Consider the following 17430-nt stretch of genomic DNA (forward strand, 5'->3'; position numbering starts at 1 on the left):
GGGCTGTTAGTTCCCTGACACTTTGGGCCTGTCCTGGGTCTAGGTGGAGCAGTCTCCGATGGCCAGACCCTCAGGCAGAGAGTCCCAGGGCTGGCAGTTGGAGGTTGAGCTGGTGTGTGTGACAGTGGCCTGTGCTGAGGCATAGTGGGCAGGGTACCAATAGCGTCTGCTATGGAGGGCCACCCGGCTCCCATCTGTCCACCAGATGGGGGGCGCCCAGCCCCTGTGAGCCCCTGAGTATCCTTCTTACCACTGAAAAGAACTCCAGGCCTCATCCGTTGCTAGTGGGAATGTAAATGGTGCAGCTATTGTGGAAAACAATCTGGTGGTTCCTTGATAAGTTAGACATAGAATTACCATAGGACTCAGTAGTTCCACTCCTAGGTATATACTCAGAAGAATTGAAAGCAAGTGTTCCGACAAAAATTTTTCCACAAATGTTCATAGCAGCACTATTCACAATAGCCAAAAGGGGGAAACAACCCAAATGTCCATCAAGTGATGAATGGATAAACAAAATGTAGCATATCCATACAATGGAATATTACTCAGTCATGAAAAGGGATTAAGTACTCAGACATGTTACAGCGTGGATGAACCTTGAAAACATTATGTTGAGTGAAAGAAGCCAGACCCAAAGACGACATATTGTATGATTCTATTTATGTGTAATATGCGGAACAGGCAAATTCATGGAGATAGAGAGTGGATTAGTGGTTGCCAGAGGCTGAGGGACGAGAGAATGGGAAGTGACTGCTTAATGGGGGATGGGTTTCCTTTGGGGGTGATGAAAATGTTCTGGAAATACATAGTGGTGATTGTTGCACCATACTGTGAATGTACCTAATGACACTGATTTGTACATTTGAAAATGGTTAAAATGATACATTTTATGTTATGTGTATTTTACTGCAATTAAAAAAAAAAAGAAGTCCCAGGTATTCCACAGCCTGAATTGCAGGGTATACTGCCTGTTTCTTGGGTGGGAAACAAACCCAGAATGTGGTATGTGTATACCAGGGTCACACAGCCAGGGGCGGGTCCCCTGAGTGGCTGCCTCTAGGGGCGTTGGGCTGGAGCTGGGTGCACAGATTGGCCTCGTTCCTGCGGGAACGGTGCAGACAGAGGTGGTTGGAAGCTCCCATGGGGGAGAAGCCAGAGCTATGCCTGGCTCCCGCAGAGTGGCAGAGTGCACTGGGCGTGGAGTGTGCCCAGCTGGAAGATGGCGGGGCATCTTGTCTTAAATATAATATTAAATCGGCACCTTTAATTAGTACACTTAGAAAAGGTCACTAGCAATTACCTGGGACACAAAGAAGGCGTGAGCAGGCACGAGCCCATGAGGAAGCCGAAAAGGACCATTTTGAGCAGCACATAATTGAGGGGAAAATGGATAAAAGTCCAGGAAATTACAGGGTGGGTGACAGCAGCTGACAGCCCCATCGCTGTTTTGCCCAGTGCCCCCTTCTAGGAGGGCCTGAGCATCGGCCTGAGAGAGCCATTTGGGCTATGGGGTGAGTCGCGCGACCTTGGCTGGAGGGCTCCTGTGACTGTGGCCTTCCTAGAGTCCCGTTGGCCAGCCGGGAGCCAGGCCCCGTATTCCCCCTGGGCTGGGCCCTGCAGGAGGTCGGCAGTGAGGTGTCAGTCCTGGGGGCTGCCGTGGACTCACTGCTGTGCCGTGGACAGGCTGAGCCCCTGCCGGTCTCAGCCTCCTCACGTGAAGTCTCCCCAAGGCATCGGGGAGTCGCTCGGTGTTCCTCTGACTTTGCCACTGAGGACCCCTGAGCACAACAAGAGGAAATGTGTGTTCCTGGATGTCAGGGGGAGGCTGGAAATTCTTTTACAGCTTTAGCTTGTGTCTTAAAAAATAAATTAAATGTTACGTGGTGCTCCTGATCTAGTCCCATTTGTTTTAGTGTAAAATAATCGCTTGTCATTGAGCGACACGGAGGCTTCGGGAAGATGCTCTTGGTTTGTCTGTGATCTCACAGCCTCTCCTTCCTCATCTAGGAGGAGCATGTGCTGGGAATCTGGAAGCTTGGGCTCAAGTCCTGACTCTGTTGCTCACCGTCATACTTTGGGAAAATTGCTAAATGCCTTCAGCATCTCCATCTTTAAAATGGGAAGGTTGGGCTCCCCAAAAAGGTCTCTGTTCTGTGATTTCACTCCTCCTTCTCCCACTTCTCACTCCTCCCATCACCTTGGATGCTGCCATGTCCTCTTCTGCTGTGTGACCTTAGAGAGGCTACTTTGCCTCACTGAGCCTCAATTTTCTAACCTGTAGAATGGATGGAATAATGACTACCAAATAGAGTTGCTGAGAGGATTTACTGAGAGAACCCCTGTGAATGGGCCTAGCCCTGTGTCTGACATATCATAAGAGCCCAGTGATTGCTGCCCAGTATTTTCCTTTTCCAAGTGTCAGGCTTCCAGTTAGGGTCCCATAGGGTCAGGGCCACAGAAGTCCTGAATCTTGAGTTCACATGTCAAGTGCTGAGATGTGTAAGGGTCTGGAAACAAACGTGGGCTGTGGGCTAGGAAGGCCTGGGCTTTGCGCTCCAGCTCTGCCGCTTGCTGCCTGTGTGGCTGAGCTAAATGGCTTCATCACTCTTTGTTACCTTATCTGTTGAGTGGAGAGTAACAGCAAGGACTGAATTAGATAGAACATGGAAATCCCTCCGCCCCGTGTCTAGAGTGTGGTTGGTGCTCAGAAAGGTTAGCCATCATTGTCATGTCAGAAACGTCCTTTTAACAGTTCACTTAGAAAAGCTCACTTGGGCTCTTTTCTAGATAAAATTCCTGGAGTTCGGCATTCTTCCTTACTAGCTGGATCATCAGAGCCATTCAGTAAATACGAGAGTCAGTATTTGGAAAGAAAGAGTGTTCATTCCATTTTATAGGGTAAACTGAGGCTTTGAAAGAAGTGATTTGCCCAAGGCCATGGATGTGATCTAACTGCTCCTTTGAGAATCAGGTGAAGACCGTAGACCCTCTGCAGGAAATGACACACTGCACATGCATGACATTTTGCACAGTTTCTGGGGGTTTCAGGACCTCCTGACGCTAAGATGACCAGCGATCAGGTTGCCTGGGACCTCCTGGTTTAGTGTGTGTCCTCCTCATGCCTAGACAACTCTAGTGGTTGGTCACCCTACCTGCGTGCTACCTGGGGGGCTGTGGACCCCAGGAGAAGATGCCCGACTCTGGGACTGCTGAGGCAGGGCTGTAGGCCAGGCATCCTGATGCCCAGGGTGGCCTCTGGCCAGGGCTTTGTTTCCTGGTGAAGAGTGGCACCTGGATCCTCTTCTGGTGGACAGGAACTAGACCTTGTCACCCAGTCCTCGTCTGGAGCTCCTTGAGGCTGGGCCACGTCTTCCTAACCTCTCTGTGCTCCCGTGCTTGCCACGAGGCCAACACCTAGGCAGTGTTGAAGGAATGCTAGGTTTTGCAAAATATTCTGAACTAGAAAGGGTGCTTCCGTTTGCAAAAGACAGAAATCCAACTCAACTGACTTGGGCAGAAGAATAAAAAGAGGGGGTTTGTTAGCTCATCGAGCTGAGAAATCCAGAGGATGGAGCTAATATCATGCACAGCTAGCTGCAGACCCTCCAACCATCAGAATCTCTCTCCCCACCATTTGCTGTTTGTTTTCCTCCCTGTTGGCCTCAGTCTCAGGCAGGCTCTTCCTGTGTGGTGCCAAAGATGGCTGCCAGCAGTGCCACTTTAAAAGCCTAGTGGAAAGAGACCTCTCTTTAGTTCCAGCAAAAGTCCCAGGGCTGGCTGTGATTGCCTAGTTTGGGTCACATGCTCATTGCTGAGCCAGTCACTGTGACCAGGGAGAAGGAGTGCTCTGACTGGCTGTGGCTGAGTCGTGTCCCTCTCTGAACATAAGAAGGGAAGGGTTGGAGGGCCTCCCTCATCTGAGCCTCTTGGAGAAGGGGGTCTCCAAATCACAACCAGGAGAGGGGCAGGCAGAAGTCATAGCTGTCCGTTACACACCCGGAATGTGCTGAATGACGGTTCCCTGTTACAGGCACGTACACACTGTGACAAGTGGCCAGAGTGGAGGCAGGGAGCCTGGCCAGAGCCCAAAGACGCACAGGGTCTTGCCGGCGTGACCTCCTGGTGGTCTGTTGGGTGGCTGCTCCGTGCTGGGAGCTCAGCCACCTAAGCAGCGTGCTGAGGAATGGAGCTGACCTCCCGTGTTTGCCCTCTGCTCTCTCCTGCGGATGCACCAGGTTCCTCTGTGACCCAGCTACTGGCCCGAGACATGGACAATGACCCTCTGGTGTTCGGCGTGTCTGGGGAGGAGGCTTCCCGCTTCTTTGCCGTGGAGCCTGACACGGGCGTGGTGTGGCTCCGGCAGCCGCTGGACAGAGAGGTATGGCCGCCCAGACCCCTGCCCCAGTCCTCTACTGGGGGCAGGAGCAGCCCCTGGGGCAGGGTGGCCCGTCGTCTTTTTGGGGCCGTCCTCCGAAGCCCATTCTGCCCCTGCAGCAGCGTCTTCCTGCCCGAGTGGCGGCTCTCTTCAAGGGCTAGAGCTGGGGTCTGGATTCGGAGCTGGAATATGGTGGTTGGAGTGTCTGCAAGGGAGAGGCGAGAGGGACAGTGACCCTGGGTTCGTCCCCTGGAGAATGGGGGCTCCATGGGGTCTACAAGTCTGCCGCTGCCCTAAACAAATGTTCCCCCAAAGGACATTTCCCAGAGACATTAGCCTTTAGCAAATTAAGGTAAGGAGTTTGAACAAAACCCCAACCCTTGTCATCTGCTTACATTTGAGGAAGTGGCCATAGAGGTGTCTAGCAACTTGCTCAAGATCACACAGCAATTTAGAGGCAGAGCCCAGATTAGAACCCAAGATTCTTAACTTCTACTCTATGACTCTTTTATGGGAAGGATCTGTATTCTGAACCTGCTTCCCCAACCCGAAGGGGATGCTTGTTTTTAGGGAAGCCTTTGCATGAACCCAGCCCCAGCCCAGCTCCGGGGCAATGCTGGAGGGTCTCCAGCCCAGGTGGGGCTCAGGACCCGCGACCTCAGCACGCCTGTCTAACTCTGCCCTCCTCCCTGCCTCCCGTCTCTTTCAGACCAAGTCAGAGTTCACAGTGGAGTTCTCTGTCAGTGACCACCAAGGGGTGAGTGTCCCCAAGGCCCCTGCTGCCCTGGGAGGCATGTGGGTGGAGAGAGGCTGAGGCCAACACCAGTGCTGACTGCCTGCCCTTCTCTTGCCAGGTGATCACGCGGAAGGTGAACATCCAGGTCGGGGACGTGAATGACAACGCACCCACCTTTCACAATCAGCCCTACAGTGTCCGCATCCCTGAGGTAGGAGCTCTGGGGCCAGACTTGGGGGCCATCGGCGACCTGCTGCGCCCGGGCCACCTGGGAGTAGGCTGAAGCTGGGCCAGGGCAGCTCCAGCTCTTCTCCTGCCTCCCCTCAACCCAGGCTCCAGCCCTGAGCAGCTGACCAGCTCCCTGAGGGTGGGCCCATCACCTGGTGGAGGGGAGCTGGCAGCCTTGGACCCAAGCGCACCTGCCTCGGCTGAGCCCCAAAGCCAGCCCGAGTCAGGGATGGGACGGAGGCTGGGAGGTGCTGGCCCTCTTCTTGTCCTCTCACAGCCAGGGTGGGCCTTGGTCTGGTGAGTGGACAGCCCCAGCCCTGGGCCTGCCTGCTTTGGCTGGAACAGGTCCCACCGGGACGCGGGAGCGTGTGGTTCCCGGAAGGGACTTTCCTTCCCCAGCCCCGCTGTCTCCCTGGCCCTCGGCTGCTTTGGGTCGGCTGTGTACGCTGAGTGTGTTTGCATGAGTGCATGTGTGTAAAACCAGGCCATTGCTGGTAATTGAGAAGTACAAATTATTGCATTACAAACGGTTCGTTAATAAGCTGGCTGCTGGCTCCCGATGGCAGCAGGGCTCTCATGGCGTGCTGCCCCTCTCCCCGGTGGCTGATGGCAGTCTTCTGGGCTGGCGGTCAGTGATTCAGAGACCTTGAAGGTGGTTGGGGAAGAGCTTCAAGCTGGTGTCCGTCAGGCCTGCCCGGGGGGCTCTGGGCCGGGCGGCAGGGGTGAAGGGTTGGGAATGATGGGGGAATCGGCCTGAGAGAGGCAGGCTGGCACCCTGGCGTTTGAGTTCCAGCCCCTTTATGTTATAAGTCATCGGGTCAGGAAGCTGAACGCGTCTTTAGAGGGTATCTATTCAGCTCGTAGATGAGAAAACTGAGGCTCAGTATGGGAGTGACTCGCCCAAGGTCACGCAGCTTTGACTCTGAGCCCATGGCTCCCCGGACAGCCTCAGGTTCCCTCAAGGATAGAGAGGCCTCATGCCCCCAAGTTTCTGTTCCTGGCCCTCCTTACTCAGCTGTGAGCAGGGGTCTTGTGCTTGTGCTGACAGAGGGGAGTGAGGACAGATGTGTGGGTGGGGACCCACCTGAGGCTCCCCTGCCCTCTCCCTGCTGGGGGCACATAAGAAGAACAGCCCGCAGTCCCAAGCAGGGGCATGGCGCCCTGGGCTGTGGCCGGCGTGCCGGGACTGCAGCCTGGCTCTGGGCCCCTCTCATTTGGAAGTCTCCCTAATTTAATTAAGGGTCTCTACGTGCCAGCCTGCACTCCAGGCCCGGGCTCAGAAACCAAGGGCACGGCTCGGAGTTAATGAGGCTTGGACCCATTGCTCAGCTGCCATCCTGGCAGGCATGGCTGCCCTCGGCCTCCCCTCACAGGGGCAGCAGGCAGCAGCAATGGCAAGGGGACGAGGGGTCACATCCCTCCTCCACAGCCCTTGGGCCGGAGCCAGCCTTTTCCTCTCTCCCTTGCCAGGAGATGTGACCTCCAAAACCGCCCTCTTGGAATCCCCCAGGATTCTCCAAAGGCCTCTGCCTCCAAGGAGAGAGCGTCTTCAGTCCTTCATTTATTTAACAAACATTTATTGAATGTCTGCCGTGGGCTTGGCGCTGGGCCAGGCTCTCACTTCCCGGAGACCCGGGAGGCCAGAGGAGTCCGCAATGACAGGAGCCAGAACTAGAGGCAGGAGACGCAGGCCTAGCCCCTGCTTTGCTCCCAGATTGCTGGGTCCATTTGGGCATGGCACTTAACGTCTCTGGGCCCTCGTCCTCCTTATCTAATAAAATCGGAAGACAGGCAGAATAAGGTGGCCTGCCTCCTGCGCATCTGATGAGGAGAGGGTAGGCTGAGAGGGACCAGCTGCAAGGACACACAGTTCTTGGAGGAAGGCCCGCATGGTTTACTTGCTTGCATGTAAACATCCCCAGGTCACTTCAGTGGCCTGATATTCGATGCCCTGCTCAGGGCTGCTCAGTGTGGCCAGTGGGGATGTGGTGTCAGCTGGATGGAAGCCGGGCCACTTCTGACCCCAGGTGGCTTGGCACTGACCAGCTGTGGCCTGGTGTGGTCACCTGAGCTAGAGCTTAGCTGCCTGGCTCAGTGCCCAGCTGTAGAACCAGCAAAGGGCCTACTGGCCCAAAATTGAGCCCAGGTTTCCAGCTTGCATTGAGGTCACCCTGGCACCCCCAGGCCTCTGCCCTTGAGAAGCATGATTGAGTGGCTGAGGCCCTATGGATGTGAACAGGGTGAGAATGCAAATCAGAGAAACAGGGGCGCTGCAGACCCTGTGAGGCGTCAGTGCGGAGGGGTTGCCAGAGTGATCAGAGACACCTCGCAGGCTTCCTGGGGGAGGTGGGTTTCCGGTAGAATCCTGCCAAGGTGAGCAGTGGAGATCTTGTGTTGTGTGGTGGGAAGAGAGAGACTGGAGGTCAAGACACCTGGGTTCTAGTCCTGGCTGTGCCAGGACTGGCTGGTCACTGCACCTCTGCTGCCTTGACTCCAACAGCTGTTAAACTAGGGGGCTTTATTATTTCCTGAGGGACTGGCTGCCTCATCCACTCCGCTCCTCTTTTGGTCACCTGCACCCTAACCCTTACCTTCCCAATCTCCACTCCCCCGCAGCCCTAGGGGCCCTGATAAGATTTGGGTCTGTTGTACCTGGTACCCAGGGATAGGCATAGGGAGCCAGTTACAGAAAGGCAAATTCTAGGTCTACAAGGAAGAACTTCCTAGTAATGAGACCCACCCCACAATCTACTCCCCTGTCCTGCTGAGGATGCACTGTGCTCCCTGTCCCTGGAGTTATGCAAGCAGAAGCAGGAGAACTATGTGTTTCAGAAGCCATCCAGTACTGAGTGTTGGAGAAGTGATGAATCAGAGGGTCCCAAACATACCTCATCCGGATTTTCTGGGACTAGTTAGGATGTGTATTCTGCAGTCCTGCAATTCTGAGTCAGTAGTTTGGGTAGAGCCGGCCCCTGAAGCTGCCTTTTTAATGACCTCCGCTGGTGACAGCGAGCCCTGGGGGTTGAGCCCTGCAGCCTCTCTGGCCCTCCCCACCAGAGGGTTGCTGAGAGGTGCTGGGCAGCCCGTCTTTGAGGAGAACTTTCAGCCCGTCCTCAGCTGCCCGGAGACGTGACTCAGGGGCCCCTTGTCCTCAGGCCTGGAATCGGAGTGGGTGGGAAGCAGGTGGAGGCAGGCACTGCCCGTTCCCGGGACATGCTCACTGCCCTGCCCCCATCCCCAGAGCCCCGCCCGAGAAGCCAGGCAGGTGTGTTTGGGTCTGTTCTCAGCGCCCCCCTCAAGCTGTTCTGCGTGTTATTGTCCATTGTATCAGGTGAAAGGCCCTGCAGTTCACTTGTCGAAGCCCTAACGAGGCAGCGTGGATGCTTTCAAGTCCGTAAAGAAAAGGGAAATCCTGCTAGAATTGGCAACTTAATTCACCAAGCTGCCTCGACAGACCTCATTAAGTCCCCTGTATTCATTTCGGGCTAATGGCTGTCATGCTGACTGCTGTTTGATTTGCTGTAATAGACTTTTATGGCGTTCCAATTTGCTCAGACGTGTTTGCCTGTGTCTGTGCCCAGCAGCGCTGCTCCAGCCCCTCCGTCCGTTAGGGGTACGTGCCCGCCTGGCTGACCTTCAGCACTGCCCTGTCCCGCCCTGCCCCCTCCCCCAGGGCCACCCCCTTGGCCCTCCACCTGTGTCCTGGCCGGTGACCCTGGGGCCCGGGTGTTTGGGCTGGAGGATGGTGTGAGGTTAGAAGTCAGATGGTGCCAGGTGGCTCCTGGGTTGAGGAGGGGCTCTGGAGTCTCGGGGATGGCCATGTCCTTGAAGTTCTGACAAGTTCAGCCTCCTTGGCTGGGCAGTCAAGGCTTTTATCATCTGGCCTCAACCTGCCTTTCCCAACTTATCTTCTGGTATTCCTCCACACCAATCCCCTGGTCAGCTAAGGGGTCGACTCAGTGCCTCCAGGTGTGTGTCTGTGTCCTCTCTTTTCTCTCCCTCTGACACACACACTGCATTGTTCTAGCTAGTACCTAACTCAATTCCGCCTGTCCTTCAAAGCTCAGATCAGATCCACCGTGCCCTGCCAACCAGGGTTGTTTTAAATGAACAGGATAAATATTCGTTGGACAGCTGTGGAACAGGGCCCAGGGATCCTAAGCTGACGTGGACATGCAGGGTAGAGAAAAAGGACCCTGCCGTTTGCCAGCTGTGCAGCTTTGGATGGTGACTTAACCTCTCTGGACTTCAGTTTTCTCATCTCTAAGACTGGCAGCAGTATTTGCCTTGTGGGGCCATGGTGAGAGCTACAATAATGCATGTAGGAAAAGCCCTTAGCCCAGTTTGTGGCCCATACTATATTTGGTAAAATGCTGCTGATTGAGACCAGGGTCTTTGTCCTCAAGGAAGGTAATTTTACAGAGAAAAAGACAAGTAAGTGGATATTTAACTACATATATGTGTATTAAATGCCATGGTAGCTTAGGGTGTGCAAAGTGGGATGCAAGCACTGTGGAAGGGGTGACCTGGTCTATACATGTGGGGCTATTTGTTTGGGACCTTAGAGGATGAGTAGGAGTTTGTTAGAGAAGGAGATTATAGTATCTCTGAATGTCGTGTGCTTTCTGAGATCCTTTAGCCTCTTTTCATATACTGGACTTCCCCAAAGAGGGAAGTGAACTCCGACCCCTGACCAGAGATTCTACTGAGGCGGGATGATGGCTGTGTGGGTATGTGTGTCCCTTGCAGTGGCCCACCCTTACCTCATGGAAACAAAGCTGGGCTGGAGGTAGGCCCCTTGGGTCCCTGCCCAGGTCTCAGTGACAGGCAAGTCCTACATAGATCTTTGTCACCTCTGGCTTCAGGTGACCGGCTGTGAGTGTGGACGAGGCTGGAGGTGGGAAGCGGTGGAGCTGGGGAGAGATGACGGGCCTGAGAGATTGGGAGTCCTTGCCTGAGCCTCGAAGCTGGCTGGGGGCAGGGTCCTGGTCCTGGGTCCCACTCGGCCACACCGTCTCTCCGTGTCACTTAATGAGGACAGACAGAAGGTCCTCACTCCCTGTATCTCCGTACTAGAGATGGGAAAGCAGGGAGGGGGGCATTCCTGGTGGTCACTTGTCAATGAAACAAAGCAAGTAATTAATTTCTCTGATAATAATAATAACCGATGTTGTTGTTGAGAGCTTTCTATGTGCCCAACGCCATGCTTTCCGTGTCGCAGCTCACTGAGCCCTCCCCGCCACCTCCTGGGATGGTCGCTCTGGTTATTCCCAGTCTTCAGACGTGAACATGGAAGTAGAGAGGTTGCATGGCTCTGCCAAAGCAAGTCAAGGATGGAGACAGGTCTGCTGTGTGACTTCGGGCAGGGAGCTTCAGTTCTAGTGCAAAACGGAAATGATTCCACCTGCCTCGCACAGTTGTGGTGAGGATTCAGGTCGACAGGATTGTATGTGGGAAGAGCTTAGCACAGGGTCCACTGTAAGTGCGTGCCCAGGAAAGGGTCATGGCCATAATTGTCTGTCCATCTGTCTCTCCCACCAGATGGAGCAGGCACAGAGCTTGGTCATCTGTGCGTCTGAGCATCCAGCGCAGGGCCTGGCCCATGCACGTGAACTTCACAAATGGGCTGGGCCCTGCTGCTCCCCCTGCCTCTTGGGCGGTTGGAAGGACAGCAGGAGCGTTTATGCAGAGTGCGTTGCCCCAGCGGGGTGGTGAGAGGTCCTTTACTGCTCGAAGGGTGGGGTGGGGGGAGGAGCAACCAGGCCTTCCGCTGGGCTGGGGAGGGCTCCCCGCACACACTCACACCTCATCTTCTTCCCAGGACACCCAGGAGCTCCTCGCTGGTGCTCACTGGTGCCCTCTGTTGCCTGCCGATCCGTGAATCTGAGCCTGTCATCATCCTCTGTGCTGTGGGCGTAAGTGGGGAGCCCCACAGTGGTGCCAGACAAGGCCCAGAGCATGCGGAGGTGGACTTGGCCAAAGTTATTAGCACCCGGGGGGCCTGACAGCAGTGCCCCCAGCTGTCTTCCTCGAGGAATGCCCAGCAGACGCTGAATGATTTATAAACTGCATCCTCAGGTTGCAGAGGTGGGGTGAGGGGGCTCCCACTGGCTAGTGCCTGCTGTTCCCCCTGAGATGTCAGCTCTGCTCACAAGAGTGTCGTCTCCCACGCCAGGAGAGGCAGCCCCTTGACAGGCCGTATTAATTTATACCTCGGGGCCACAGTGCCCGGCAGCCCCCTCTGCATCCATAACCACTTGCCTATTGATCTGGGAGACGGAGACCAATAAATCATTGCAGGGGCTCTGCATCCTGCTGGCCAGAGCCTGAGTGGTTTGTTCCAGCCAGGTGGCAGCCCCAGGCCCCATCTCTGCCCTCGGAGAGCACCCTGAGGTCCTTGCGCTTTTCTGGTCTCCTGTTGTCGGCACAGTGACACCTGGAACCTCCTCGCTCCCAGCGGGCAGGTGCCATAGCCTACAGCAGCCAGGGCAGGGCCTTTGGGCCTGTAGCAGTGGGGATACGCAGGTGTGCAAAGCAACAGGGCCGCCCGTTGCTACACAGTCTTGAGGCACTGACAGAATAAGGTGGTGGTGTGTGTGTGGGTGTACTTACTTAAGTACTGTCTTCTCCATATCCAAGGGTTTTCACTATCTTTCATTTGTCCTATGACAGCTCTGTAGTTGGGGAGAATTATTCTTCCCATTTTAGAGATGAGAGAAACTGAGGGCAAGACAAGCTCACTGACTTCCCCAAGCCCGCCAGAGTCAGGTGTGCTTGCAACTGGAGCCACAGTCTTGCTTTCTCACTTTTCAGCATCTCTACCTGTGTCTTTTTGCAGCATTGCCATGGCCTGCTTCTGATTTGCGGAAAGTGACAGGGATGAGGCCCTGATGCAGCCAGGATGGGGGAGACGAGCTGGGAACTCTGGGCTTCGTGCACAGGCTTGCCCCATCCAAGGCTGAGGGCTGTCACACATGCCCCATACGCAGGCTGCAGGGGTCCAGTGGAGAAGCTTTACCCAGGGCCCACTGCCCACTCTCTGCAGTGAGGGCCACCCTGATGGTCAGGACTCAGCCATGGTCTTAGGGATGCCCTTCCTTGTGACCTATAGGATTGATGTGCCCCTAGAGGCAGCCTGCAAGATGTCAGTCCCCAAATGTGCACACAACATTGTTCCTGAGAAATAGGAGACTCACTCACATGGGTAGATGCCAGCCTGCTTCCCCTGCCTGCAGGGAAGGTGCAGCGTCTTCTCCTCTCACCTCCTCCTGGGTCGTAGGTGCCCAGGAAGGGAGAAATGGAGGCCCACAAAACCAGGGCCTGAAGAGCTTAGCCCAGCCACACACTTGGAGGCTCCTTTCTCCCTCCTCCAGCCCATGGGGTGAAGCCAAGTACTCTTGGTCCTCCATGACAACTGTGGCACCTCCTCCTTCCATGCCCGTGGGGGTGTGGCCAGGGCTGTGGGTGCCCTCCACCACCCTCAGCAAGAGGAAGGAGGACAGTGCGGGAGCAGGAGCAGGAAGGAGCCCAGATGTAATTAAAATTATTATTTTGTTTGAATGGTAATAATGTTCTTAATTACATCGGTTTCCTCGCCGATTCTAGCTGGGAGTCTTTGGGGGCCCATACAATTCTGTTGCAGTGACTGCAGGACCCTCTGCCATGAATACGAAGCAGGGGCCCGTGTGTGGAGCCAGCCCGCGTGCATTAGGGATTCTCCTGCACGTGCTGGGACAGCTTTACTGTGCCCCCCGCCCTTTAAATAAAGACCCTCTAAATGGAAGGAGATGATAGCTGCCTGCTAGGAGACGTTCCTGCTGCATTGTTGGGCTGTCAGCCTCGCGCCTGGAGTCCATCTGTTGTCTTTCATCTCCTTTCTCTTCAATGTTCTCCTCCTCACCCCCCCCCCGCCCCCGCCCTTGGGGCCTGCTGGAGGAGTGGTGCAGGTCTCCTGCCTGCACTCCTTTTCCTCCGGGTGGCGGGTCTCCTTAGACCCTGGGGAGGGCACACTTTTAGGAAACTGAGGGTCGAAGAAGGCCCCATGCGCAGCCAGGGGCAGCTTTGGCTTTACTGCATCATGAGAACTTGTGCCCCACATGTGACATGGGGACCCTGATCCCTCCTGCAGCCCAGTGTGGTGGAGCCATGCGCACATAGGCTGTAACTCCAAATGGGAGGCCATGAGCAAGGTGTTAGCCTCTCAGAGCCTCAGTTTCCTCGTCTATGGAATGGGGATACACTGGGTTGTTGTACAAGTTCAGTGAGAGCCATGTAGGAAGCACCACACACAGAGTAGCTGACCGGTGTTCCCATTGTTAGGAAAAGTTCTCGGAGAACTTGGGGAAAGTTGCTTGGAAGTCCAAGGAGCTCACCTGGGAGGCTCAGTGGCTATGGACCGATTGGTGGATATTGGGGTGTGAGTGGTCAAGAAACTGACAGTCCAGTGGGAGACAGGAAAAGTGTGGAAAACGTGAAACAAAGGCATGGTAAGGAAAAAAAATGGAGACAGAGTCACCTAGAAATAACTAGTTAGGCCGAGAGCATTCCACATAGACTCCTTGAAACCAGCGCCAGAGGGACCGTCAAGGTGGCTTAATCCAACCACATGTTCTGTAGAGGTCAACAAAGCCAGAGAGGGCAAAAGATTTCCCCAAGGTCACCCAGTAGATCAGTGGCAAACTCCAGAAGACCTAAGGTCTCTGGGGAAGATGCTCAGGGAAACAGTTTCAAAGAACCCGGGACAAGACTGAGCCCATCCCTGGGCCAGAGGCGCAGCGCTGTGTGCCCCGGGGGGCCTGGATGTCCAGGGCCCGGCTGGACTCGTGCAGCCGCAGGCCCCAGAGCAGTGACCCCACAGGCTGCCTTCCCCCTGCAGAGTCGACTCCCGACCAGCGCGCCACACTGTTTCTCGTTTTCTTGGGACTCTGGGATTTTGTCTCAGCCCCTCCACTTACCCTAACAAGTTTGAATATTGTCACAACAGCTTGGGGACAGGCCTGGCAGCCCCCGTGACATTGAGGTTCCCCCACCATAGGCCTGTTTTGATGTGTTTGCAGGCTGCCTGACTCACCTTGTTTTCTACCAGGAGAGGAAAACAGGAGAGAGAGAGAGAGAGAGAGTTCTTGGTTGATGGAATTATTATAATTTCTCTGATTCCTTAGCAGCCTTTAATTACTTTGCAACTTTGTGGCGCTGGCTGGAAGCCGGGAGGGGCCGGGCTCTCCCTCTTTATAATAACTTAAGTGGAAGCCTCCTGTCCATCTGTGAAAAGCCTGCTCTTCCCTCCGAGGCGATAATGCGGCCGAGAGATTTCACCCGGCGCGTAATAACTGGGTACAGCGTAATCGTCCCTGCTCACTGTCTTCATCCTCCATCGGCAGCCCACCTCCCAGGCACAAGGGGCTGCCCGCCGCGAAGAGCCAGACGCTGGTCACGTCCTTGTCCAGGAGGGTCACAAGCTCAGGCTGGTTCCCCTCGCAGTCCTGCCTCCAAGAGAGGAAAAGGGCGTGGAGGCCTTTTCTACCAACCCCTCCCCTCTAAATGTCTCAGCCCTGCCTCCCACCATTCCCAACACAAGCCCCGCCCCGCGGTTGAGAAATCCTCCCCAGCCACATGAGGCTTTAAGCTCCAGTCTCTCCTGTCCTTCCTGCCTTCCATCCTCACTACGAGTGGTCGCTTTCCTGCTGCCCGGCCTTTCTTCCTGCTGTGCTCTCTCCGGATGCTCTCCCCAAGCCTGCTGCACCATCATCCTTCCCGCCGTGCGGCAAACCCCACTCTTCCTTCCTCTGGGCAGCCCAGCTGGGGTCGGGGGAAGGTTGGTCCTCTCTGTCCCCATTTTACAGATAAGCAAGCCAGATGTCAGAGAAGCCAGAAGACTTGCCTGAGTTACACCCTTTGGAAGTGACCAGCTGGGGTCTGATCCTGGCTCTTCACTCGGTCTTCTCTGTACTGGACTTGGAGGCACAGGCCTCTCATAGTTCCTGCCCTTGGACTTGCTCCTTACACCCACTCCATCCATTGTGGCTTCTAAACCCCAGTCTGGGACCACCCTCTGCCTCCTGACCTCGGCCTGACCGTTCCTTCTTGGGGCGACCCCAGGCCCCTGCTGTGGGTAAGAGAAGCCAACCAGACCCAGGTCCGGGTGCTGAGCCTCCCTCGGGCCAGCTCAGCAGTGGGCAGCCCCTGCTGTCTCAGTCTCCTGTCTGTGCGCTCCGTGAGTTACGGTGGGGCAAGCTCTCACCTGGAGGGGGCGGGAGCCCCACTGCCTGTGTCTGGGAGACTTGGGTGAGTCGCTTCCCCTTCCAGGGCTCAGTTTGCCCCTCTGTTAAATGGGACTGGTGGTCCTGGGCCTGTCCACAGACCGGGGCAAGGGCAGGACAGAAAGGAAGGCTTTGAGCTTAAAGCCTCATGCAAGTGGGACAGATTAACCCCTGGAGTATTTTCTCCAACACCCCCTACAACCCGCCTTCGAGAGTTTTCTTTTCTTTTCTTGAGTCTATGTATTGCTTAAACATACCCATAGAGAAGAGGACAGTCACAGGCATTCAGCTTTACGAGTGATGGCAAAGTGAACACCTGTGAGTTGCCACACCTGTGTCAAGAAACAGCCCCTCTCCCTCCCTCCAGAGGGTGACTGCTATCCTGGCCTCTAGCCACATGGATTGCTTTGGCCTATTTTCATTTTGTTGTATACATTCTGTTAGGTTTTATCATCACTTAAGCCCCTGGAACAGGCAGCCAGCCCCTTCTTGGAAGCCCTTCCCACAGTGGTCAAGTTAGAAGTTCGCCTCTCATATCTGGGAGTCCCTGGGAAGCTTCCCATCTCTGACAGGATGAGTGTGGTGCTGACGCAGGGTCCTGCTGCGAGGATGACGTGAGATGACGCCTCTGCGAGGTGCCGCCAACAGCCAGGGCACGGCGAGACTGGAGGGCCCAGCCCCGTGGGCGTCACCCCTAGACATCCTCCCTCTGGTGGGGGCCATCTCTGCAGGTGGATGTGGAGCTGCCCTGGTGCTGGGACAGGAGGCTGCATAGGGGGAGGGGGATCCCCGAGAAGCTAAATGGAGTGGCTGAAACCTGGGTTGAAAGGATAGGGAAGGGAAAAAGGAGGAGGGTCCCTTTCCCCACACTGTCTCCTTCCATCCTCACAGCAGTCCTCCACATCGGTAAGAAAGGTATGAGTGTCCTCATGTTATATTTAGAGAATCGGGCCCAGAGAGGTTAAACGAATGCCCCAGGCCACACAGCTCGTCTCAGATTTTGTCCTCTTTGTACTGCCCCCAAAGCAAGTCCAAATGCGTTTTACCCCTGCATGTCCACTCAGAGTTTGGAGTTTGCTGTAAGTCTGCCGCCTTCAGAGAGGCCAGCCTTAAGTCTGGGGAAGGTGGCAGGAGGGCTCGGTTAGGAGGGGGTTCTTCTGAAGTCACCTTTGTCATGTTCCAGCACCTTCAGCTTCCCACAAAGCTGCAGCTCATATCAGCAACCCAATCTCAGGCCTGCACGGGAGAGCACAAAAATCTTTAAAGGCTTCTTAGCAGCTTGAAGTGATTGTTTGTTTGTTTTCCTTCTCTTGTCAGGGTTGGGCAGGGCCAGGGCGATGGCAGAAGAAGAATGAATTCTCCTAAAGCATTTCTTTCTCCCCATCTCCCCAAAACATCAGATCCCCAAACTCAGGGGCCACCAGATCTTTGAAAAAACAACAAAAAAACCCACCCAGCACAGCCCCAAAAATGGAGCTGGGGGGGGAATGCAACAGCAGCCATTGGGGCGGAAAGCCCTAAATGGTGTGGAAGTAATGTCTAAAGTGTGCTGGCGATTACAGACATTTCCACGGAGCCACGCTTAGGCTGCACGGGTCGGCGCCGGCAGCCGAGGGGAAAGAAAGAAAGAGGTGAGCAAGCCACAGAGACCCCGTTAACTGTTGCTGTGCCGAAGGGAGGGATGGGCAGGTCGCTGGTGAGGGCGGAAGGAGGCTAGAGAGGCTCACTCGTTCATTCTTCCATCCGTCCGTTCATTCAGTTGTACTGAGTCCCTGTGATGTGCAGGGGATGTCGCTAAAGCATCCCTGTGGTGTTCTGAGGATGGTGGC

The 17430-nt window shown here is 55.2% G+C and overlaps 1 protein-coding gene across 1 annotated transcript in view; it reads left to right on the forward strand.

Annotated features, from left to right (window-relative positions):
* LOC123275617 (cadherin-23-like) overlaps positions 1-17430 on the forward strand; it is a 323533-nt gene that overhangs the window by 98091 nt on the left and 208012 nt on the right. Inside the window, exons 4-6 of the mRNA XM_070489764.1 lie at positions 4239-4381; positions 5088-5135; positions 5233-5325. Of these exons, the coding sequence (XP_070345865.1) occupies positions 4239-4381; positions 5088-5135; positions 5233-5325 (284 nt within the window). The remainder of the gene's footprint in view (positions 1-4238; positions 4382-5087; positions 5136-5232; positions 5326-17430) is intronic.

This window comes from Equus asinus, chromosome 2, assembly GCF_041296235.1.
Source record: "Equus asinus isolate D_3611 breed Donkey chromosome 2, EquAss-T2T_v2, whole genome shotgun sequence".
Taxonomy (NCBI): domain Eukaryota; kingdom Metazoa; phylum Chordata; class Mammalia; order Perissodactyla; family Equidae; genus Equus; species Equus asinus.